The sequence below is a fragment of the Megalopta genalis genome, chromosome 1 (assembly GCF_051020955.1).
Source record: "Megalopta genalis isolate 19385.01 chromosome 1, iyMegGena1_principal, whole genome shotgun sequence".
In the NCBI taxonomy this organism is placed as follows: domain Eukaryota; kingdom Metazoa; phylum Arthropoda; class Insecta; order Hymenoptera; family Halictidae; genus Megalopta; species Megalopta genalis.
Window position 1 is genome coordinate 32,645,772 of NC_135013.1, and position 24,234 is coordinate 32,670,005.

Below are 24,234 nucleotides of genomic sequence, written 5' to 3' on the forward strand. Positions count from 1 at the left end.
TCCTTCTGTGTTTGTCGGAAGTCGCCCAAGAGCGTTCGCGAAGAAACGGTGAGGCACGGATTCGCGAGCGCGAATCGGGCGACGATATGCGCGTCCACGTGGTCTAGGCGGGGCATACAGTGCCCACGTGGTTCCAGGCGGGGCCCACGATGTCCACGCGCATATATACACGGCCGCTCGAAACTGTTCCAACTCGCGAACGACCGTTCAATTTCTCTTAGCATCGCGGCGAAGAAGTATTCGTCGACGAGAAATATTTACAGCGATGTCTCCCTTACTGACGCACAGATTGTCCACTAAAATGGGTAATTTGGGATGAGGAGCCTTGCGACTTGTTTTTATAATTACCGATTGTCAACGATTGTAAAAACACGGTGCAAAGCCGGAATAATCGTATCTCTTGTTCCCAAATTGTCCATTTTTCTGCACAATTTAAGCGTCAGTTAGGGAGACATCACTGTACTTTTCTCGCAGACCGGTTCGAGGTCCCAGTATGGTAATGTCTCCCTAATTGACGCCGAAATTGTGCACAAACGTGGACAATTTGGGAAGAGGAGATTCGATTATTTGAGCCTTGCGATTAGTTTTTATGGTTACCGATTGTCAACAGTTATATAAATTAATCGCAAGGCTCGAATAACCGTGCTTCTTTGTTCCCAAATTGTCCATTTTTGTGCACGATCTGTGTGTCAGTTATGGAGACATTATTGTATCTGTTACTGCGAGCCAAATGCAGTAATGTCTCCCTAATTGACGCTCGGATTGTCCACAAAAATGGACAATTTGGGAAGAAGAGATACGATTATTCGAGTCTTGCGATTAATTTTTATGGTTACCGATTGTCAACAGTTATAAAAATTAATCGCAAGGCTCGAATAATCGTGTCTCTTTCCTCTCAAATTGTCCATTTTTGTGGACAATCCGAGCGTCAATTAGGAAGACATTATTGTATCTGTTACTGTGAGCCAAATGCAGTAATGTCTCTCTAATTGACGCTCGGATTGTCCACAAAAATGTACAATTTAGAAAGAGAAGCTACGATTATTCGATCCTTGCGGTTCATTTTTATAGTTACGAATTGTTAATGACTATAACTCCTCTTCCCAAATTGTCCATTATTCTGCCCAATCTGAGCGCGAATTAGGGAGACTCTACTGCATCTACGGTTTGTCAATTTTCTGCCATCCGATCCCAAATCTAGACATCTAACTCTAAATCCGAGCATCGAAAAATCTAAACATTTGTTCCCGGTTTGGCGAAAGTTCCGCAGAGAAATCGGCAGAACGAAAGTTCGACCGCCGCGGCGGCACGAAGGTTGAAATATTTTCGAGCGGCATTAGGTAGAAGCATAGTTGGTGTACCCGGCGAGCAGCCTTATATCCGAATACCGTAGAACAATTAGAAGCGCGGGGCGCGCGAGAGGATCGATTCGACGAAAAATAGACCGCCAGAAATAGGTGCCGTCCCATAGAGGGGTGCGACACAGACGACGGACTGGGTCGAAGTACTTTACACGACTAGCGAAATAGATTAGTCACACGCATCGTTGATCCGTGCATAGAGAAAGAGAGAGAGAGAGAGAGGGAGAGAGAGAGAAAGACATACGTCCGCTTTGTTAGTAAAGTACCGCTTAGAAATAGACGTGTCTCTTGTCCTCCGTCCTGCGCATATGCCGCGTGCGAATCGAATAAAATCGAAATGCGAGTATCGCCCCAGTCGATCATCGATTATCCACGGGAAAAGGAATAATCTTTCGGTAGCCGCTCGATGTTCCGCCGAGCGTTCGAAATTTCACCCTCGACGAATACGAAAATAACGATCGATCGACTGGGCGTCGCGAGAGAGAACGCCCCGAAGAGCGGCGGCCCCGGTTACCCACCGGGCGAACACTGAAACGATTTGTTTGTCGCTTGCAGGGTACTCGAGATCTTCCTACATGAAGCCGAGGGCGAAAGACAAAGGGACCTGCGTGCAGTTCTGGCGGGCCGAGAAGAGGTTCAGGTTCTGGATCCGGAACTCCGTCAAGTCGCAAAAGTTCTACTGGTTCGTGATCGTTCTTGTGTTCTTCAACACCGTGTGCGTCGCCGTCGAGCACTACGGCCAGCCGCAATGGCTCACCGAATTCCTCTGTAAGCATCTCAGCCCTGACGACCCTGATCTTCGACCCCCCGCCCTTCGCTCTTCCTTATCCATCCCCCGAGATCCATCCGTCCGAATCGGAGGGGACGTTCTAGCAACCTAAAAATTGAAATGCTTTTCAGACTTCGCGGAGTTCGTGTTCCTGGCTCTGTTCATGATGGAGATGTTCATCAAGGTGTACGCGCTCGGCCCCCGCACATACTTCGAGTCGAGCTTCAATCGTTTCGACTGCGTGGTGATCTCCGGATCGATCTTCGAAGTGATCTGGTCCGCGTTGAAGTCCGGCTCTTTCGGCCTCTCCGTCCTACGTGCCCTTAGACTCCTGCGAATTTTTAAGGTCACCAAATACTGGAAGAGCCTGAGGAACCTCGTAATATCGCTGCTCAGCTCGATGCGTAGCATCATCTCCCTGCTCTTCCTGCTCTTCCTCTTCATTCTCATATTCGCTCTGCTCGGCATGCAGCTCTTCGGCGGCCAGTTCAATTTCGAGTACGGCACGCCGCCCACAAACTTCAACACCTTTCCCATCGCGCTGCTCACTGTCTTCCAAGTGAGTATACCGAGCCACGATCGACGTATCTTTCTATGCGTTTGCGCCGGTTGCAAGATCTTCGACGTCCCAGGGGCGCTCGATTTTGCAACGACGATCATTGGACTGCGGATTCTAGATCTTCGCGAGTAGATGAAACACAAGATCGTGAAATCGTTGCGAGAAATTTCAGAATAATATATATATAGAATAATAATAATAATTAGAAGAAGAAGAATAATAGAGAGAAGAAGAGAGAGAGAGAATAATAATAATAATAATTCCCTAACTGACGTTCAGATTAGAAAAATGGACAATTTGGGAAGAGGAGATACGATTAACCCCTCGACTTGTACCCTCGAGCTTAATTCGAGCGCGCTAGACAGGCCAAAAACTGTGCACACTCGAGATAATTCGAGCGGCGTTGTAGTTTATGCCGCTATAATTTTTCACACTCGAATATAATCGAGAATTGAAAATAGCAATGTGAAAGCAAAGAAAAAAAATCGTTCTATTGATATTTATCATTTGCATGGGATTGTAAGCTATACTACTTATTTATTCAAGAATAAAATTTAGCCTTTTCCATGGAAAAAAAGCGCAGTATATCAAAATTCTCCACCAAAAGAACAGTCGATTCGGAAGATCAAAATTGATTTTTTTGGCCGGTTTTTTTCAAAAAAACTGTGCGTGAAGGGGTTAATTCGAGTCCTGCGCCTTGTTTTTATAATTACCGATTCTCGATAACTATGAAAACGAGGTGCAAGACTCGAATAATCGTATTTCCTCTACTACTTATTTATTCAAGAATAAAATATAGCCTTTTTCCATGGAACAAAAACGCAGTGTATCAAAATTCTCCGCCAAAAGAACAGTCGAATCGGAAGATCAAAATTGATTTTTTTGGCCGGTTTTTTTCAAAAAAACTGTGCGTTAAGGGGTTATTTCGAGTCTTGCGCCTTGTTTTTATAATTACCGATTCGAAGACTCGAATAATCGCATCTCCCCTTCCCAAATTGTCCATTTTTCTGCGCAGTCTGAGCGTCAATTAGGGAGACATTACTGTACTATTACGTTATTCTGGATTTTCCGAGCGCTAAAACTGTCTATAAAACTCTTTAATAAAAGTGGCGAGACTGAATTTATGCGAAGATTTCTGCTTTCATATTATAATGTACGCTCGAATCGAGCTATCTTCGCAATCGTGTCGTACAAAGGAGTTTCTCTAACGTCAACGATCTCGAAATAAAATCCGTGTAACCGGAGAAAATGACTCGTCGAAGTAGAGTACGCATTTCGAATTTTTATTCCGCGCGAAGATTCGCAATCCGATGACAAGGCAGCGAGCAATTTGCAAATTTGTCGAACATCGAACCTTAAAAGGAAAGAAGACACGAGACATGGTCTTTCCTCGGGTCTTTCCCATCGCGTATGGTGACGAGTACGCCGCGACGATCGTCGAGATATACGAATAACTGTAACGACGTCGATCCACAGATCCTGACCGGAGAAGATTGGAACGAAGTGATGTACCAAGGTATCGAGTCGCAAGGCGGTCACAGGAGGGGCATGGTGTACTCGCTCTACTTCATCGTGCTGGTGCTCTTCGGCAACTACACGCTGCTGAACGTGTTCTTGGCTATCGCCGTGGACAATCTGGCGAACGCACAGGAGCTGAGCGCCGCCGAGGACGAGGAGAACGTCGAGGACAAGGAGAAGCAGGCGCAGGAACTCGTGAAGGAGATCGAGTCCTTGCAGAAGCCGAAAGACGGTAGCCCGCCCAAGGTGGCTGTCTGCCCTCCGAGCCCGACCCAGAACTTGTAAGCAGTCTTTAAAGTACCTCTCCATGCTGGTCTTGGTGCCATGGTATCAATGTAGAATCGATAAGTTCGGCGGAGATTGACCGAGAACCATTTGCGATTTCAGCAAAGACGGAAAAGGTGGGAAGCAGTCGTCCGAAGAGAAAAAGCAGGATGAAGACGATGACACGGGACCAAAACCAATGCTGCCATACTCCTCCATGTTTATACTGTCCCCTACGAATCCGTAAGCCTGATTTCGGACTACGCCATAGAGCATAGCTGTAGCACTATGTTTTACAGATTTAACTTACAACGCTACAACCAAGAGATTTATTTTTTTTCATTCGTGTAGCTACTTTATTATTCGCATCAGGGCCGAAAAAAGATTATTTGATACTCGAGATCACGCAAGGATCGTTGCATTGTGGGTCATTGACCTCAGCTGTCACGTTGTGGTACCAAAAATAGGGGAAGATATGGAGGAAAAAATATTTCAAATATTTGAAACCAAATAATTTGTCCTCTCGTTTTGTTTGAAAAATAAAGAAGGCATCGCCTTGTAATATAATCAATTAATATCGAAATAGAGATAATTTGATATTAGTGACCTTGAATAAATGTGCCCGAGACTCTTGAAAGTTGTGGCGGTGCTATAGTTATATTCCGCGGTGTTATACTTCCATTACACAGAGTGTCCCAAAAATGTCTCGCAATCCGAAAGTGGCGGGTTCCACAGGTCATTTAAAGCAACTTTTTCCTTTACAAAAATGTTCTCCGAGGCACCGTTAACGAGTTATTAACGAAAAACGCTGACCAATGAGAGGCGAGCTCGGCTGGCGCGAGGCGGAGCGAGACGACAAAGCCAATGAGCGGACGAAGCCCGGTTCCGCCTCGCGTCAGCCGAGCTCGCCCCCTCATTGGTCACTGTTTTTCGTTAATAACTCGTTAACGGTGCCTCGTAGAAAATTTTTGTAGAGGAAAAAGTTGCTTCAAACGACCCGAGGAACCCGCCACTTTCAGATTGCGAGACATTTTTGGGCAACCCTGCAGAGTAGCGAGAGGAAAAACGATGATATCCGATGATGTTCGCAGCGTAAGAAGAGCCGCCCATTGGGTGGTCAACCTGAGGTACTTCGACTTCTTCATAATGGTGGTGATATCGCTGTCGAGTATCGCGTTGGCCGCCGAGGATCCGGTGTGGGAGGACTCGCCGAGGAACGAGGTCCTGAACTATTTCGACTACGCGTTCACCGGTGTCTTCACCGTCGAGATGATACTGAAGATCATCGATCTCGGGATCATCCTGCACCCGGGCTCGTATCTCCGCGAATTCTGGAACATTATGGACGCGGTGGTGGTGATATGCGCCGCGGTGTCGTTCGCGTTCGACATGACCGGCAGCTCGGCCGGACAGAACCTCTCGACTATCAAGTCGCTCAGGGTGCTGCGTGTGCTCAGACCGTTGAAGACGATTAAGAGAGTGCCGAAGCTGAAGGCGGTCTTCGACTGCGTGGTGAACAGTCTGAAAAACGTCATTAACATTCTCATAGTGTATATATTGTTCCAATTCATTTTCGCTGTGATCGCGGTGCAGCTGTTCAACGGGAAATTCTTCTACTGTACCGACGAGAGCAAGTATACGGAACACGATTGCCAGTGAGTATCGAAAACGACGATGAATGTCCCACGAGCCACTTACAGTATTCATCGACCGTTTCTGCAGCGTATCCTCGACTGCGGATCCAGAAAATTCCTGGGATTCTATGCTTTTCGTTACACTTTCTGCGTTCGCCTGTCGCGTACGCAAAATAAAATCCGACAGGAATAAACGTGAAATCCTATGGAATTTATAATTAACGATAAGGGTGTCTAGATTTTATCTAGATCCAAAGATCCGCAGTCTAAATAATTACTCTATTTTTCAAGTTTAAACGTTGTCCTTTTTGTCGTCGAGTTGGCAGATCAGTTTGGAATCGACCACGACTAACCGGTCGTTCTCTGCCCGCAGGGGTCAATATTTCGTTTTCGATGAGGGAGCCATGCTGCCGGAGCCGAAAAAGCGCGAATGGCTCTCCCAAAGCTTTCACTACGACAACGTGATGGCGGCGATGCTGACGTTGTTCGCGGTGCAGACCGGCGAGGGCTGGCCGCAGATCCTGCAGAACTCGATGGCGGCCACGTACGAGGACAAGGGCCCCATCCAGAACTTTCGTATAGAAATGTCCATTTTCTACATCGTCTACTTCATCGTCTTTCCATTCTTCTTCGTGAACATCTTCGTGGCCTTGATCATCATCACTTTCCAGGAGCAGGGAGAGGCCGAACTGCAAGACGGCGAAATCGATAAAAATCAGGTACGTACGTACAACATCATCGTCGCCCCATGGACGATCGATCCCCGCGAACCGGAAGCGTCGACGTTCACGTAAAAATCTCGTCGACCTCTCTCTCTCTCTCTCTTTCAGAAATCTTGCATAGACTTCACGATACAGGCCCGCCCGCTGGAAAGGTACATGCCGAAAGAGCGCAACAGCGTCAAGTTCAGAATCTGGAAGATAGTGGTATCGACGCCCTTCGAATATTTTATCATGGGTCTCATCGTATTAAACACGTTACTGCTCATGATGAAGGTAAGCTGTCCACGATCCGTTTCCATCGCCCGGAAGAGACAGAACCTTCGAGAGAAGGGGTTAACAACCACTTCGTTGCAGCCGCTGGTCGTTCACGATTTACAGTTGCCCTTGGCGTCCCGGTGCAACGCTCTTGTTACTGCGATTAAAAAAACGCCGTTCGTTCGTTCCGGCGGTTCTTTTAACCCTTCTACTGCCGACCACAAGGACAATGTTCCATTAAAATGTATACGGACCTGTTTGATATAATTTGGCAAGGTGTCAGAACGAAGTTACGCGAATGTTGTAACAGTTGATAATTAGAAAATCCAAGAAGGAACGTAAATATTTTCTCGAGTGTAGCCGACAACAATATATCTTCTGTTGACAGTGTAAGGGTTAAATCGCCACTGAATCGATCACGAGAGTCTAGATGCGCCGCTATCGTAGCCATCGTATAGCAATTTATATTAATATATACTATATATAATATAGTATAATATACAGGGTGTACCACGATTATTTTAACAGCCGAAAATGAGGGGTAGCTGAGGTCATTTAAATTAAAATTTAATAAGTTAACATTTACGAACTTTGTTAATCTACACCTTGCATTAAAAATTTCATATGGTACGCATGAAGTGTCATGCACGCCAGAAAATTAAAACGGCTGTCATACTTATTATTTCGGGTCCGAAAAATTAGTAAATATTCTTCAGACGTTCTGAAATAAGAATGAACAGCGTTTTCCTGAAAATTATCACTGCCACGTGGTAAAAAAAATATCGAAAGTTCATGCTCCGTGACTTGTTCATTGATTTGAACGCGGCACAGAGCCCCCCTTCAGCTGTCAAAATCAGTGGTAGGAGCACACGGCACTCGATCGATTGACCACGTTGTGTTTCGCGCCATTGTGTCTCATTGGACGGTGTTTTTCATTAATAACTCGTCAACAAAGCCGCAGATTGCATTTTCGCAAAGGAAAAAGTTACTTCAAATGACCTCAGCTACCCCTTATTTTCGGCTGTTGAAATAATTGTGGAACACCCTGTATATATATATATTATATTTATAGTACCAGAAATGTCTAAATTCCCCCTAAATTAAATCAAAATGTCCCTTTCGCTGAGATCCAGCGGACGCGTGTAGCCTCTCGCGACCCGCGCCAGGTGCAACGGGATGCCAAGGGTTGAGACCAGCGCGTCAGGTAAAAGGATTGCGCGGGAACGCAAACACGGCCGGTCGATGGAAACGATCGCAGTCGAGTCGATCGTCGCGACGCGTCGCGCCGCGCCGTTTCCGCAACCGATTTCTCGCGCCCCCGACTCTCGTTTCATCCCCCGCGAGCCTTGGGAGATCGCGGGGATCCGGGAATCGCGTTCGCAAAAGCGATTCCCGGACGTCCCGGCGTTCCTCCGATTACTTGTCCCGTCCCCGCCCCCATACACACTCACACGACTGTGTACGTAAGCGCGCGCGCGCGCGCGTGTGTGCTCGATTTTCTCCCGTGAACTCGGAACGAATCGCGCGCGGTCACGATGGAACGAACTGATAAAACGAAAAGCAGCCCGAAGATCGTCGATCGAGATAACGTTTAAACGAGAGACCGTCGGCGACAGCACGTGGTCGTCCGCGCGCAACGGACCGTTCGAACCGAGCGTAAGACATATATTACGTTATATCTGTACGAGGACATTGTTGTTCTTGCCTGCCAATTTATTTATTGCTCTCTGTATAATTGTCATCCTTGTTATATTATCCATTGGTACGTGTACACAGCTGTGTTGGATACTCTTGCGTGTCCCGACCTTCTGGATATACCTGTCAGCCACCTGTCTCCCCCCCCTTTCTTTCTTTCTTTCTTTCTGTGCTCTTCTCTTCTTCTCTCTTTTCTCTCTTTTCTTTCTCTGTCTTCTCTGCGCCAATCTTTCGTCTTTTCAACCCCTTCAGCGGACGTCTCGATCGGAGGTCTCCGATCTTTCAGTTTCACGATCTCGACGCTTCTTCTGTTCCGTGCCGAATTTTCAACTCCTCTCCGGATCGAGACGATTTCTCTCCCAGACGGTGCCTGCGCGAGCCTGTTTGTTGGTACAAATTGAACCGCGACGCGCGCCCTGATGAATTGTTCGTTGCGTTGGAAATTGTTCCGCGAGAATCGGGAGAACGGTCGAAGCAAGAAACACGTTCTCTGGTGAAGACTTCGTTAATATTTTCATTGCGGAATCTGTCACACGTGGATGACAGGCCTTTTTTTATTATATAAAAATTTTACTCAATTTTTATTACATGAAAATAGTACTCAAATTTCATTCGAGTCTATCAAATGAATGAACTTTCATTGCAGTCTATCGCGGATTTAATCGCTGCGGTTAATCGTGTCTTCTGAATTTTGGTATCGTGAAATAAATAAGTAATAATAAATTAAATAATAAATAGTAAATAATTACATAAATTAAATAATATACAATAACAAATCGTCGTAATTTTGTACGATCTTTTTACGAGCCGCGCCGTGGCAGCAACGTCGCGACAGCGTTTATCCGTTCTGTACATTTTTATTGCGCGTCCTGAGAATTTCTATCGATCATGATAACCAGATCGTTTCTCGATTAGATGGACAAGTTCTAGAAAAGATAGAAAGATAGAAATTATTATTACCAACTTTGATCGTCGTGCTTAAAGGCGTCTCGCGCTGGCACTATCGCCGATCTCGCATTCCTTCGACGTTCCCCGCTTCCCCTGTTGTTTCTTTGTACTTTTTCGGTGCGTGTATTTCCAGCAGTCGACTTTTCGTTCTTCATTCCTCCAGTTACCTAGTTGGCGTCTTCTCTGTCCCTGCCCGTCTTTCGATGTCCTCGAGGGACGGCGAATCTCTTGGCAGGAGCCAAAAAATCGACGAGCAGGACAAATGCGATAAGCCGCGCGATTCGATGCTCGCGGCGCGAAAGCCGCCGGGAAAAATTACTTCGCCCTTCGTGGACAGAGAAGACGCGAATCTACGATCTCGACAGAGAAAGTTGCCCGACTCCGATCCCCTTGGCCGTTCCACACGAAACCACAGAAACACCGATTTCTCTAAGGACACGGAAAGCCGCGTGTTCGACTCGCGCGCCTCGACGAAAACCATGCTTGAACTGGTGGCGGGGTTCGAAGCCGTGCACGAACCACTGGCTTGCGATATCCGATCTCTTTTCTTTCCGCGCGCGTTCCAACGCGTTCGAACAAACGACCACGGACAAAAGAGCTGCGACATACGAGAGCCCTGGCACCGCGCGACTACTCCGCAACACCACTTTTACAGCACTGTTTCTCTTTCCTTCTTTGCTCTATTTTTCTCTCTCACTCTCACTATCTCTCTCTCACTCTTTCTCTTTCTCTCTGTCTGTCTATTACCGTATCTCTGTGCCTTTCTGCCTCTCTCTGTTTCCGTTCTCACTGTTTACTTTCGTCGTGCTGGCTGCGAACGCACAAAAAAGAGCTGGCCGACTAAACGCGTCCGAGGACTACGCTACGCTTCGACCGCGGCCGAGGAGCAGCTGCACCCTTTGCGGGCCGACGAGAAATTGCAAAATTAATATTCTCGATTTATCGTCAACATACGAGCATTTTTTTCTACTCGTCGTCGGACAATTTTCGAGCGAAATGTACCGTCGAAATGTGATTTTTCAGTTTCTGCAACTGTTGTGCCATCGATCGTTCAACGCCAAAGCTCTATTTAGGAATTATTATAAATTGTTATCATTAGAAATTTATATTCAGAAATTTCGTCATCTTCTTTTTTATAATCCACGTGCTTTGATTACGAAATTTATTAATTCCTGTGAACGCGTCTTGCTAATTGAAACGATTTCAAGAGAACAAATGCGAAACGAGTCGGTTTTCGACCGATAAGTTTAGTATAAATTTACATTGTTTATAAATTTAGATATCTTTTTCGAGTAAAATAACTCTATAGACATCCGCGGCCTTCTTCTTGCCCCAAAAAATAGCAAGCAACATTCAAAACTCGCGACTAAAAGCAAAGAACATTTACCCCGCATCTTTCGTGTCCGCAAAGGGTAGCTGCCCCGAATATCGTTGATTCTCGCGTTTTCTCCACCCTTATGATTTCAACCCCTCCAAACAGTCTACCACGGCGTCTCGTTCGACGATGTCCTATCAATCGGCTAGCCTAATCGAAGGAGGAACCTCTGGTCCTCCGATCAAACGAGAATCGTCTAACGAGGCGCTACGGGGTAGAATTGCCTGAACACGACGCTGGGCATGCAAGGCGTCACGGAGTCACTGGCACACACGTTACTTGCACACATGGTCTTGGGAATGGAGCGCACACGGGTGGTGTCACACGGTGTTTGAATGTCCTTGGTGGAGCGAGGAGACCCGCTCGAGAATCGCGCAGCCTTTCGCAGACGTTTTGATCGTCTCTTTGACGTCTCCAAAAACTTCGAACGACTTTTCCAAGCTCGCTGAAACTTGTTAAACTGATTCCCGCGGATCGGCTGCCGAGTTCTCCGGTTCTCCCCGCGTCCCGCAGGCACGTAAATGTTCGGAACACGCACGCATCGTGCTGAGAGATGTCGCGGCCGCTGGGACCGCGCGCGTATCGCATGCTAACGTTGCTGAGCTGCTCGCGCAAAGAGATCGATCGCCGCACCTCGGTGGGACCCACACCGGGCCCACGTGACCGGGACACGCGATCCCTCGGATTTCCACTCCGCTGAATGTGTGTGTTTTTCGTTCCACGCCGGAGACACGTTTGTTTGCACGGGGCGTCCGCACGACTCGATCCACCCCTTCCTCCGCAAAACCCTCCACCCTAAACATGTTCGAGCCGGGGGGTGAGCGGGCCTGGGCCATCGGGAAGAAGACGCCCGAATCGAAGGGGAGGGCTGCTCCGACCCCTCGGCTTCGTCTTTCTTAGACGAGTTCCTTCGGCCGCCCGACCGGGTGTCTTGTGTTGTTCTGTTCGCCTCTTTTCGGTTCACCTTGTTTGCGTTCCTTAGACCGTTCTGTTCTTGCCGTAGACCGACCCTGTCCCACCCGTGGCGGGTCCTCGACTGTCGCTTCCCCGGACACTCGAATCACCAGCCCAATCAGCCAAATCCTGGTCGCGACACGCCGAGACGGCCCGGTCGAGAGCTTCGAGGACTGGGCCGCCTCGGTCAGCCGCGATCGTCGGACTCGATTCTAACGGGTCGGTCTTCCCCGGAGTCCTGTTTGGCAGTCGGCCGTGTCGGCACAGTGTTGCCTCTGTTGCTCGGTGATTGGTATTAAGACGATAAGCGCGACGTCGGACCCCTGGGCCTGACAGTGGGCTTTCCGTTTGGGCGGCGTCAGTCCCCTCGAACCGACAGTGGACTTTTCATTTGGGCGGCGTCAGTTCCCAGGGACTGACGGCGAACTTGACTCTGTTGATCGGTGATTGGTATTAACACGATAAGCGCGACGTCGGACCCCTGGGCCTGACAGTGGGCTTTCCGTTTGGGCGGCGTCAGTCCCCTCGAACCGACAGTGGACTTTTCATTTGGGCGGCGTCAGTTCCCAGGGACTGACGGCGAACTTGACTCTGTTGCTCGGTGATTGGTATTAACACATTAAGCGCGGCGTCAGACCCCTGGGCCTGATAGCGGGCTTTCCGTTTGGGCGGCGTCAGTCCCCACGGACTCACAGTGGACTTTTCCTTTGGGAGGCGTCAGTCCCCTCGGACTGACAATGGGCTTTTCACTTTGGCGGCATGACTTTTGACTCGGACTGACTTTTTTCCGGCTAAAAAAAGAGACTACTTAAAAAAAGACTACTTTTTTCCTGCGGCGTCAGTGCCCAGAGACTGACGGCGAACCTATCGTTTGCACGGCATCGACGCATAGGATCGGTATAAAAATTAAGAAATAATGCACCGATCTGTCGCCCTAACGGAAAACCCAGCAAATTTGACTCCACGCTTAACGCGGTAATTATAGTTCGCCAGCGTTGCCGCAGAGACCGATCGGAAGATAAAATTGGTAATATTGGACGGAAAGCGGGTCATTTATCGGTATCGACGAGTAATCTATCGAGTTTTATGTCCGGAAACGTTTCAATTGTGAAGAGCAAGTCTTAGAAGAATAACTGCGGGATATATTAGCATCATTATGCAATAGAGACGGTGCAATGAATTTTATGGCTGTGAGAAAATCGCTGCATGTCGCAATTTCAGAAAATTTTGGTTCATAGAGCAGTAAAATATATAGAATTTATCCAGTCGTTGGAAGAAAGATCATAAAAATAAATTAGACGGACTCGAGAAAGTAATGAAACATTATTAACCGCTTGGGTGCGGGCTTATTTGGAAAAATTCTTGCGTTTAGAACGGATTTAATTTGCTGATGCGCGAAATAGTTCACATAATGTCTCAAAATTATGCTACTTCCGGGAAATTAGAGATTCCTGAGGTCATTCGAAGCAACTTTCTCCTTTACAGAAATGTTCTCCGAGGCATCGTTAACGAGTTATTAACGAAAAACACTGACCAATGAGAGGCGAACTCGGCTGGCGCGAGGCGGAGCGAGACGACAAAGCCAATGAGCGGACGAAGCCCGGTTCCGCCTCGCGTCAGCCGAGCTCGCCCCCTCATTGGTCACAGTTTTTCGTCGATAACTCGTAAACAAAGCCGCGGAGAAAAATTTGGTAAAGGACAAAGTTGCTTCGAATGATCTCAAGAAGCTACAGAAAAAATTACTTCAAATAACCCCAGAAACCCCTCATTTCCCAGAAGTACCATAATTTTGGGACACTCTGCATAATGGCAATAGATTTTGTGCGAGAATTCATTTACTTGAACGATGTAATATACGCGGTAATTAAAAGTTTGATTGACTAGTTTGAACGACGAATTAGTCTCGTCATACGTAACTTAGGCGAAGCAAGCGCACGACGAGTCTCGGTCGTCAAATGTACCCAAGGGGTGTATACGAAACGTTACAGCGACGAGAACTTTAGGCGACAGCATCTCGAAACTGTGATCACGTGACACGCGGCGTTCTTCTTCGCAACCGGAGAATTCTATCAACCGCTGTATCACGGTAATACGGTTGTTTCCGAGCGAACTATTTCCGATTCGTTGACACCGAGTGCTGACACGGCCCCTCCATAGCACACTCAGCAACACGTAATGTACAAGTACTCTGTAAACCTGTCCCCTAGTCACCCTGGCAATAGAAGAAAAGAAACAATCTCTTTAATGTGATCGTTACGCCGTACACACTTGGTAGGGTCGTACAGATACACGTATCTAGGTTAACGCTAATATTATACACCTATGTGTCTCTTCCTCTATTTTATTCTCTCTCTTTCTCTCTCCCTATCTCTCTCTCTCTCCTTCTCTTTCTCTCTCTTCATGACTGTCTCTCTCTGTCTCTGTCGATTGCAAGACGTCGTTATATGTGTATATATATACACCGTGCAAATTACAGATTTTACACGCTACTGTACTTTCCGTCTGACCATACACGGACCTATTTCACTTACGATTTCATTCCAACGACCGCGGGATATTATAGAAAGCGACTATAGACATTGGAATAGTTACAGATTCGTTTACATGTTCTAATTTCTAACAAAAGCATAGTTTAAAGAATCATTTATACCATGCATGGTATTTCGAAGATCTATAAAAAACATTGTAGAAATATCGAAACGTTGGAAAAATGAGATATCGGCTCGGGAAATGAATAGATTGATTCAGACAGCGAAGGGAGAGACCGAGAGAGAAAGGAAGAGAGAGGGAGAGAGAGGAGAGTAGAGGGATGAAAGCAGAAGGGAGAGCGATCCCTTTTCCCCCCCCGAAATCGCGATGACCCGGGGGGGAAAGGGGGATCGCGATCGGCGAACGAAACCCGATCGCCTTCGTCCGCGAGACCGCGTCCGCGCGAACACGCGATTCTATAACGCTTGTACGTATGTTTGTTTGTCTCTGTCGGCCGTGTGTGTTGTCAGTGTATGCATTGCAGTTCCATCGGCAAAGCGACGCGTACAAGAACACGCTGAAGTACATGAACATGTGCTTCACGGGGATGTTCACCGTCGAGTGCATACTGAAGATCGCCGCTTTCGGCGTGAGGGTAAGCTCCACCATGCCAACAAACAACCCCTCCATCGAACAGACTATCGAAAGAACGTATATACGTATATATATACGCGCTTGGAGGCCAGGCCGGCCGGCCCGAGACGCATCGAAACGGGCGGCGAATCGGGCCGGCCTCGGGCCGAGAAACGATCCGGACGCCGCTCGATCGCGATCCAGAAACGACCGGAAGAGCAAACGGAAATCGAGCGGCGTCCGGACAGTTCCTTAGACCGTCGCCCTGGTCACTTATGCTTATTAGAATGGAAGTAGAGCGTTGCCATTTTGTTTTCTGGTTTGTTCGAAGAGTAGAATGGTGTCCTGTCGACTCAAACCCCGGACGAGCGCGTTCGCGAGAAACGTTCGCTCCGGATATCTCGCGATCCGATCGCTAAATTCGATGAAACAGTTCCGAGAATATGCTCCGAACGATGATTCCGACGAGACCGAAGCTTCCGACGAGGACTCAAGAGGCTCGAAATGTCGAAGCTCGGTGTTGTCTTCGCACGGCAAAAAATCCTTTGACTCGACACGAAACTCCGCAGGACGCTCGCACCGCCAGCGGTGCGCAGCCGTCCGAGCCTTTTTCGAGAATCGTAGAATTTGATCACGGCCATGCACGCCTCCCCCACCGACAAAAGTACCGACCGTCTACGACGTGAAGAAAAGCCTTCGAAAGGCTTCGGCTTCGCTTTCGCGATACGTCGCCGTACTTTCTCGACCGGCGGCGTGCTTGCGACGAGAACCGAAAGCCGACCGAACGGCGACCGAGCCCGCGAGAACGGACGAGAAGAAAGCTCTGGTCGCTGTTCGACGGGCTTCCGACGTATTACTACTAGCCTCTAGTCTCTATGATACACGAACACACACGCACAACACAACACGGGACACTGAATATTACACACCTGACCCATGGACACCAGTCAAAGGGGCGCATCAACACCAGCCGCGACGATTTCATTTTTTTGTCCGTACAGTTTTCTCTTGCTCTTTTCTCTTTCCTCTGTCTGTCTGAGCTATTCCGTTTGTTTCTCGGCTCTATCTCTATACAGGGTGTCCCAGGTTTATTCCTATTATTTATTATTATTATTATTTATTGTCAGTATATTCTATGGCACAAAGTAAGAAAAGAATGTTATGTAAACATAGGTCATATAAGAGCTTTATTAAGAAGTTGTAACAAAAATTCAGAATAGGAATAGTAATCAACTAAAAAAAAAAATAAAAAATAAAAAAAAATCTTCGATTGATCATCAATCATGTATTGTCAACAACGGTTATTAATACGTTTCGAAATGTATTAATAAACACAGCTTACATAAACACACAGCATGCGCTGATCTATTCAAACCAATGCTCGCAGTAACAGCAAGTTGACTTACAGCACTTACTTACTTAACTTGCAGTAACAGCAAGTTGATTACTATTCCTGTTCTGAATTTTTGTTATAACTTCTTAATAAAGCTCTATACGACCTATGTCTACATAACATTTTTTTCTTACTTTGTGCCATAGAATACACTAAACGAAGTTCGAACATTAAAATCTGGGACACCCTGCATATCTCTCTTTCTCTCTATCTCTCTGTTTGGTTTGTTCATTTCGAAAAAAAGAAAACAAATTGCTCCCACGAGACACGTGCGAAACAGGGTGGAAATCGCGCGAGCCTTTCCACGATGCAAAGCCCTGGCTGCGGCAGATGCGATAGAAGCCAAAACCCACAACAGCTCCCGTGCATGCCGATCTCCGTCTTGTTGCATCCGCACGTGATCACTGCACGTTGACATGTTTTTTGATCCTTGCATGCGTACACCGCGGCCTTCGCTGCGGAGCGTCGATCGTTTTCTCGTCGATCGGAACCAACTATCTCTCTCTCTCTCTCTCTCTTTCTCTCTGACATTGCACCACGAAATACGAACTCGTAATACCGTTTCAACCTTAAATTCCTCGTCGTCTCACATCGAATCATTGTTAGTGTATCCCTCGTCAAATCGCGATTGAAATTCATTTCGCAAAAATCAGTGCAGCACGGTGCAGTAATCGACGCAGCGCGCCGCAACGTCAATTCGCTCGCGGAGAAAATGAATTTCAACGTGTCGGCAAACTCGCAGTTCCTGGACACATTTTAGCCGGCTTCCTGCGGTATTACGGGTCGCTGTTTCGTCGGATGTCGGATCGTCTCGAGAGACGGCGAAGAGATCCGCGACGAGGATCGGGGCTCGGCATCGAAAGCGTTGTTCTGTAGTTTGCATCGACTGTTAATGGGCCAGGAACGGCTACTGTATTTGGTTCACGAATCACACGGTTGCGCTTCGATGCTCGCTGCCAACGGTCCAGAAACACGAGAACACTGTCCCCGAAATGTTGTCGGCGAGCAAAAGGAGCCCCACCCTCCCAACCCCCGCGGATCCGCGCGGAACAGGCGCAACCGGCCGGAACTTCCGTTCGAGTTACGCGCGAGCGTGACACACGCATGCTGTTTCCATGCCTCCGCCATCTTCGGGAATGGCCGGCTAATTAATTATTCGACGTACACACACACACACTCCACACACATACTACATACACGCAAGAATCGAGCACCGTTTTCGCGCGCCGAACACGAGAGGGATCGACCGGAGATCGGTTCGATTCGATCGTCGACGTTTACGGACACGAGCCGCTTCTTCGCCGCGATCGAGGATTTGAAAGCGTTGCGCGCGACGGGATTACTTCGATCTACGAATTTCCGGGGAGAGTTTGTCTTTATTGCGCGGCGTAGGAAATTTGCGAGCAATTTTTGGATCGACGAGGGCGCCGGTGTAGAATTTCGATGCGTCGAATCGCAGAATTTCACAGAATTTCGCAGAATTTCGCAGCACTTCGGTTCCCTTATCTCGCTCGAATTCGGTTTCCGTGGATCCCGAGAGCGTTGAGAAGTAATAATAAGTAAAAATAAGTAAATAATAAGTAAAATGATTAAAGTAAAGTCGACGAAGTAATCCCGCAGCCGATCGCGGAGCAACAATCGATCGCGCGAGCAGAGGAATCCGCGTTTCGCGCGAGAACGGCGGGAACGTCGCGAGAAATTCCGTCGACAGAAGACTATAACGGCGCGCCCTCCCTTCGCGATTCTAATCGACGACGAGAGAGAGAACTCGCGATTTCGACGTTTGAACCGCGGATGACGTATGCAAAAAGATCGCCGAGAGAGAGAAAAAAGAAACGATCGTAGAGGCGACCGGAGAATTGCGGGCAACGATGCAGAATCTTGGCTTGTGTTACGTTTGTGTGTTGGGTGTATTTTGTAGTATCACGAGGCGCCGCCGACTCTATTGGACATCTTGACCGTCGTGAACTTGATCGTCACCCTCCTTTTCCTCATTGAGTGCATCCTTAAACTCGTCGCCTTCGGATGCAAGGTATAGAAACAGCCTCTTAAGTCACACACACTCTCCACTTTAAAACTCGTAAATCACACGCAACCATCATGTCATGTCGTGTCATGTCGTGTCATGTTATAATTCATATCATATATGTCATATTATATCGTATCATATATAGGATAGAGGGTATACATATAACCGTATACAATTATACGTAATACCTGCCCCCCTCCCACTGTCGATGTTCTTCCACCGTGCGGGCTGGATTATCGGCGATCCGTCGCGTTTCGAGACAAGACGATTGTTCGCGGTGACAACGGCGACGGGACAGTTCCTCTCTTGATGGACGCCTGATTCAGCTGCCACTGTACATCTCGCGCGATCCTCTGTCTACAGACTTATTTCTTAACCCCTTTGCTGTCGAGGCAAATCCAAAGTATGTTTCTCGATCCGCGGTATCTCCATTTTGTATGATTTATTGCAATCTATAAAACGCGATAACTTTTTGAAAAATGAACTAAATGACTTGAATTTTTTTTTAGATGATAGTAGAACTGTTTAGGAGATAGACAGACTGATAGTATGTTAGACGATGCATAAGAAGCTTTTTTTGTAATTTTGTTGTTACTTGGTGCGAAAAGAGAGAATTAGAAACCCTTGTTCTCTTTTTATCTTTTTTATCTTCTTTCTCATCTGAGTCTGTAAGGAAAATTTAAAAAATGCCTTTCGTTGATTTCGATGTAATTTTCAACTTGCATATTAGTTATCGAGATCTACGATAGACATTTTTTTTAAATTTTCGTTAATAGGTTCAGATGAAACAGTTGAAAAACGAGAGACTTTTATTTCTTTTTGGCATTCCCAGTAATAGCAAAATTAAAGAGAAGAGCATTTCAGTCATCGTCTAGTAGACTAGTCCCTCCATCACCTAAAAAAAAAGAAATTCAAGTCATTTAGTTCAGTTTTAAAATATTTATTGCGTTTCAAGAGGGTGTAAGAACACTTTTATGAGCCATTTTATGTAAAGAATTGAGCCTGTTGGCAAGTATAATACAATACTTGTAGTTTTAACGACTTTTTAAACAAATCCGATACCGTTCTAATTATTTTAGAAAACGATACGACAGTTTTCAGCACTGTCTCAGAGTCGCCTCGGGTGCAAAGGGTTAAAGATCTTTAACAATCGAAACGAGCAAGAATCTCGTACTGCACAAACGACCAGAAAAGTACAGTGGCACCTCGACATACGTCATCTTTACAATTCCAACTCGATATACGTTCTCTTTGAACGCGTAAAACGTTTCCTATTATACGACCGTTCTTTAGAACACGATTGAAACGAACTAAGAACGCGCACCCTATATTTCTAAAAATAATTCCGACCAAAGAAAAAATGTTCCCGGCGTCCATCAACCGAGACTGGTTCAGAGCGACAGGGTTCTAGTGCGAATTTCGACAGCCTATCTCGTAGACTCCTTATCGTCGAGTTCTCAAATCGTCGCATCGGAAGCGTTCCGCCCGAAAGGGCGTAGCCGCAGCGTGTCGCAGCCATGATCGCGGCGCGTTTCAATTCGCGTTCGAAATGGATCGCTTCTAGACCCCGGTCGGTGCTTTTTCCGGCCGTTTTCCCGCGCCAACATGCCCGCGAATGTTTTCCCCGATGTATGTAGGACAGTTTCCAGCCGAGGCTTTTTCATTTCGAGTATGAAAACGTCCCGCGACCGTGCCGAGAAGCTGCGATAGAGCCGCGAGACGACAGCCGAGGAGAGGAGAGGAGAGATCGCCGCGGCGATACTCTCGGCTCGGGGTTCGCGCTATTCTGAATCGTTCGAGGGAACCGACCTCCTTCCCGGCCCTTTGCCCGAGGAGAATGCTGGAAAGTAGAGCTTCCGCGCGAATAACCAACCTCGCGAGCGTCTCTCTATCGTTCTTTATCCCCCCCCCCCCCCACCCCACCCACCCACCCACCCACTCTGTCTATTATAGTTTGCTCGCTATTACCGGCATGCTCCCGTAGACGCAAGCAACAATACATCTTTAGACGCGACCCTGCCGTGGCCGATCGTCGGCGATCGCTGATACGACCTCACTTCTCGATCATTTTCCCGAGCGCCTCGACCGTGCCGTTCGGAACAGTTCGAACTTTGAACCGCGCGATCTTCGAATCTCCGAAATATTCGGTGCACGACACGCGAGATCCATGTGAAATCCGCGGAGAAGCGATTGACAGAAAAGTCGAAACACAAAGTTCAAAGTTCGAACGTCGATGTTGGCACTGGTCCGGCTCGATTCTTAAACGAAACGCAGCTTCTCGGACACCTGTCCACCTGTGCTAGATCCCCGAATCCTCTCGTAGCGCTCTGACACCGAGGACAGCGATCTATCGATCGCGAGGCACTCGGATCGAAAGCCGCTCCGGCGACGGTAGAACCTGTCAGGTGAACTCGCTGCGAGCTTAGCTCCATGAACAGCAAAACGATTCATTCTTCTGCTCCGCTGGACACGCACACACACATACAAACACACAGACACACGCACACATACCTTTTTACTTCATAGCGCTCCTCCCCGCAAGTCGTTCACGTTCGCGGAACACCTGTGAACAACGAGGAGACGCGTCCTTTTTTTCTTACATCACCGACACACCGTTTTTTCCCCCCCGAACAGCACGACTCTACGCATACTTCGCGCTCTCACTCGCCACCAAACCCATTTGCGCGTTCGCGCAAGGGTGCCTACACGTGCGCATTCATACATACATAGAGAGAGACACGCAAAAAACAGAGACACGGAGAGCAGGACACTGAACAGAGCCACGGAATCATCACGGACACAAAAAGGAACGGAGGAAAACACTCTGTCGCAATCCACGCAAGCCGCGCGCCACTTCCACACGGACACGGCCACCGTCGAACAATCGCAAACATACAGACACAATCGAAGCCAAAAGAAAAACACCGCAGTTCTTACACACACGTGCAATCCTCGCAAGAAGTACACGCATAATGCCCGCCCACGCGATCACACGCCCGAGACACGATACTCGACACACACACATAATACTCGACACGTATACACACACACGCACACACGTGGATACACATATACACGTGGATACACACGGATACACGTCGACATATGCAAAGACACGCAGAGAAACCGACAGACTCGCTACTTCTTCAAACTCGATTCGTAGTTTCTTCTGTAGCGTTAGTTAGCAGACATCTTTTACACACTTGATGGCCTCCGGAGTTTGCTCGAACGTTTGCTACACGTCTACCAATAGGTAGTTGTTCCGAACGTGGTTCACGGTTTCGTACGAATCGTCGAGCAAAGCCCGACGGCTGTAGTCAGGCAAACGCTGGCGCGGAAAACGCGCGGATTTACTAATCGACTTGTTTATTCCCGGTCCCGTCGCCATTCAGAACTTCTTCAAGGACGCCTGGAACACGTTCGACTTCATCACGGTGATCGGCAGCATCGTGGACGCCCTCGTGATCGAGTTCGGGGTACGTAGTGTTTCGCCAGCTAACGAACTTGCGCGCGCGCGCGCGATCGCTGAACGATCTCGCGCGCGTCGATGTTCCGAACGTGAAGTAGTGGTGTCTCACGTCTTTTTTTGTTTTTCTTTTTTTTTTGTTCTCACTTTGTATCGGGGTGCCGTTGTCACGGTCACCTGCGAGAACTATTTCCCGTTTGAATTGTGTGACCCAGTGTTGCTTGATTGTACAATACATCTCGAGTGCTGTCTTTCCTTTAACCTCATTGCTGCTTATTTAGTTTCGCCAGAAGTGCGTAAAGAACCGCGGCGTGTACAGGACGAACGTGGGATCGCGTCGCCGGACGCGGATGCGTTCGATTCGGCGACCGGGAACGCCGTCGATCGAAGTTGCATTGCCATTTATGTGTTCGAGTTCCTTCGTACTGTTCGACTCGAATTCAATTTTCAAGGCTCCGAGTACCTAATTCGATCATTCAACGCAAATTCAAAGTATGATATGCTTTTGTTTCTGTTATTTTGAAACTGGGTGTTTATATTAAATAGAATACATAAATAAATTAAATAGAATTAAATAGAATATAGAATTCAATTCAATTCAATTCAGTTCAATTCGATTCGATTCGATTCGATTCAATTCAATTCAATTCAGTTCAATTCAATTCAGTTCAATTCAATTCAGTTCAATTCGATTCGATTCGATTCAATTCAATTCAATTCAATTCAGTTCAATTCAATTCAGTTCAATTCAGTTCAATTCAATTCAGTTCAATTCAATTCAGTTCAATTCGATTCGATTCGATTCAATTCAATTCAGTTCAATTCAATTCAGTTCAATTCAGTTCAATTCAATTCAATTCAGTTCAATTCAATTCAATTCAATTCAATTCAATAAAATTAAATTAAATCAAATGAAATTAAATCAATTAAAAAATGAAATAAAATGAATTAAAATTAAATCAAATGGAGTTAAATCAAATAAAACTAAATAAAACTAAATAAAATAGAATAAAATAAAATTAAATACGTTTCACTCTCGCTCCGACGATTTTTTAAAATTCTGAAGGAACTTCGATTCACGTTTCCGGGAGGGGGGGAGGGGAGGAGGTCGTCGTTCGGATTACGGCCGCGGCGTGGTCCCAGAAACGTCTTGTACACGTTCGCCTATTGAACATTTGTCACATGTATAATGTACATATACTAACGTATATGCTAGCAGGTAAATGAAGAATCTTGTGCGATCCCCTACAGTCTTATGTATTTATACGTAGCTTTATGCTGCATTCATACGCTACACACCCACACTGTACATTGTCACATTTGCACAGTATACGATCATCACAGAGTGTTCGCCAGTGTACACGTTAACATACGGCGAGGCCGGATGCTCGAACGGGAACAACGCAGTCTCGTAGTTACGTATTGCCTGAGAACGATGATGGTCTGCCCGCACAGAGTCGTTCTATCTTCGTAACTGGCATTTGGACCCCGTGAAACGGGTCGCTTTGAAACGTGTTCCCCGTCGAACGTCGCCGACTCTCGCACGGTACAGTAAAGGTTGGACTGTTCGAACGATCGACGTAACCGCAGAGAGTTTTATGAGCACTACCCATCAAGTATTTCTTGACTCCTCCGCCGTAGAAGTATCTGTTTAAGTCCCGAAGTATAAGCTGTACGTACTATACTACGTATCCGCACACGCAGACACACACACACACATATACGTTTCAAAAATACACAGAAAGAGAGACACGCACACACGCACAAACACGGTATTCTAAATACACATAGACACGCACACAAGTAATTGAGAGTTCCAGTAACAGTGTCGGATAGCGTTGAAGTTTTGAAGCCGCATCGAAGAGACCGTCGCCGATCCGGGTTTCTTCTACCCCTTTTGAACTGCTTGCACTCTACCCCAGTAGGTTGTTGAACCGGCAGCGAACTCAAGCATAGAGCACACGGATCTATATAAGATGTCCCAAAGTTATGGCACTTCCGAGGAATGAGGGGTTCCTGAGGTAATTTCAAGCAACTTTTTCCTCTGCGAAAATGCGATCCGCGGCTTCGTTTACGAGTTATCAACGAAAAACGGTGACCAATGAGAGGCGAGCTCGACGGTGCGAGGCGGCGCTAGGCGGCCGAAGCGCAGTTCCGCCTCGCGTCGGCCAAGCTCGCCTCTCATTGGTC

The 24,234-nt window shown here is 47.2% G+C and overlaps 1 protein-coding gene across 24 annotated transcripts in view; it reads left to right on the forward strand.

Annotated features, from left to right (window-relative positions):
• Window positions 1-24,234, forward strand: part of cac (calcium voltage-gated channel subunit cacophony) — a 248,293-nt gene that overhangs the window by 183,550 nt on the left and 40,509 nt on the right. For 21 of the 24 annotated variants that reach the window (XR_013034615.1, XM_076525766.1, XM_076525756.1 and 18 more), the window contains 9 exons: window positions 1,917-2,129; window positions 2,262-2,689; window positions 4,166-4,488; window positions 4,595-4,714; window positions 5,563-6,126; window positions 6,479-6,824; window positions 6,936-7,100; window positions 15,068-15,178; window positions 21,971-22,054. Coding sequence is in view for 23 of the 24 variants with exons in the window: in XM_076525766.1 (XP_076381881.1) it covers window positions 1,917-2,129; window positions 2,262-2,689; window positions 4,166-4,488; window positions 4,595-4,714; window positions 5,563-6,126; window positions 6,479-6,824; window positions 6,936-7,100; window positions 15,068-15,178; window positions 21,971-22,054 (2,354 nt within the window). In the remaining variant the exon portion in view is untranslated. Of the gene's footprint in view, window positions 1-1,916; window positions 2,130-2,261; window positions 2,690-4,165; window positions 4,489-4,594; window positions 4,715-5,562; window positions 6,127-6,478; window positions 6,825-6,935; window positions 7,101-15,067; window positions 15,179-18,470; window positions 18,582-21,970; window positions 22,055-24,234 lie in introns of all 24 variants that reach the window. The other 3 variants (XM_076525755.1, XM_076525776.1, XM_076525814.1) reach the window with 1 other exon arrangement.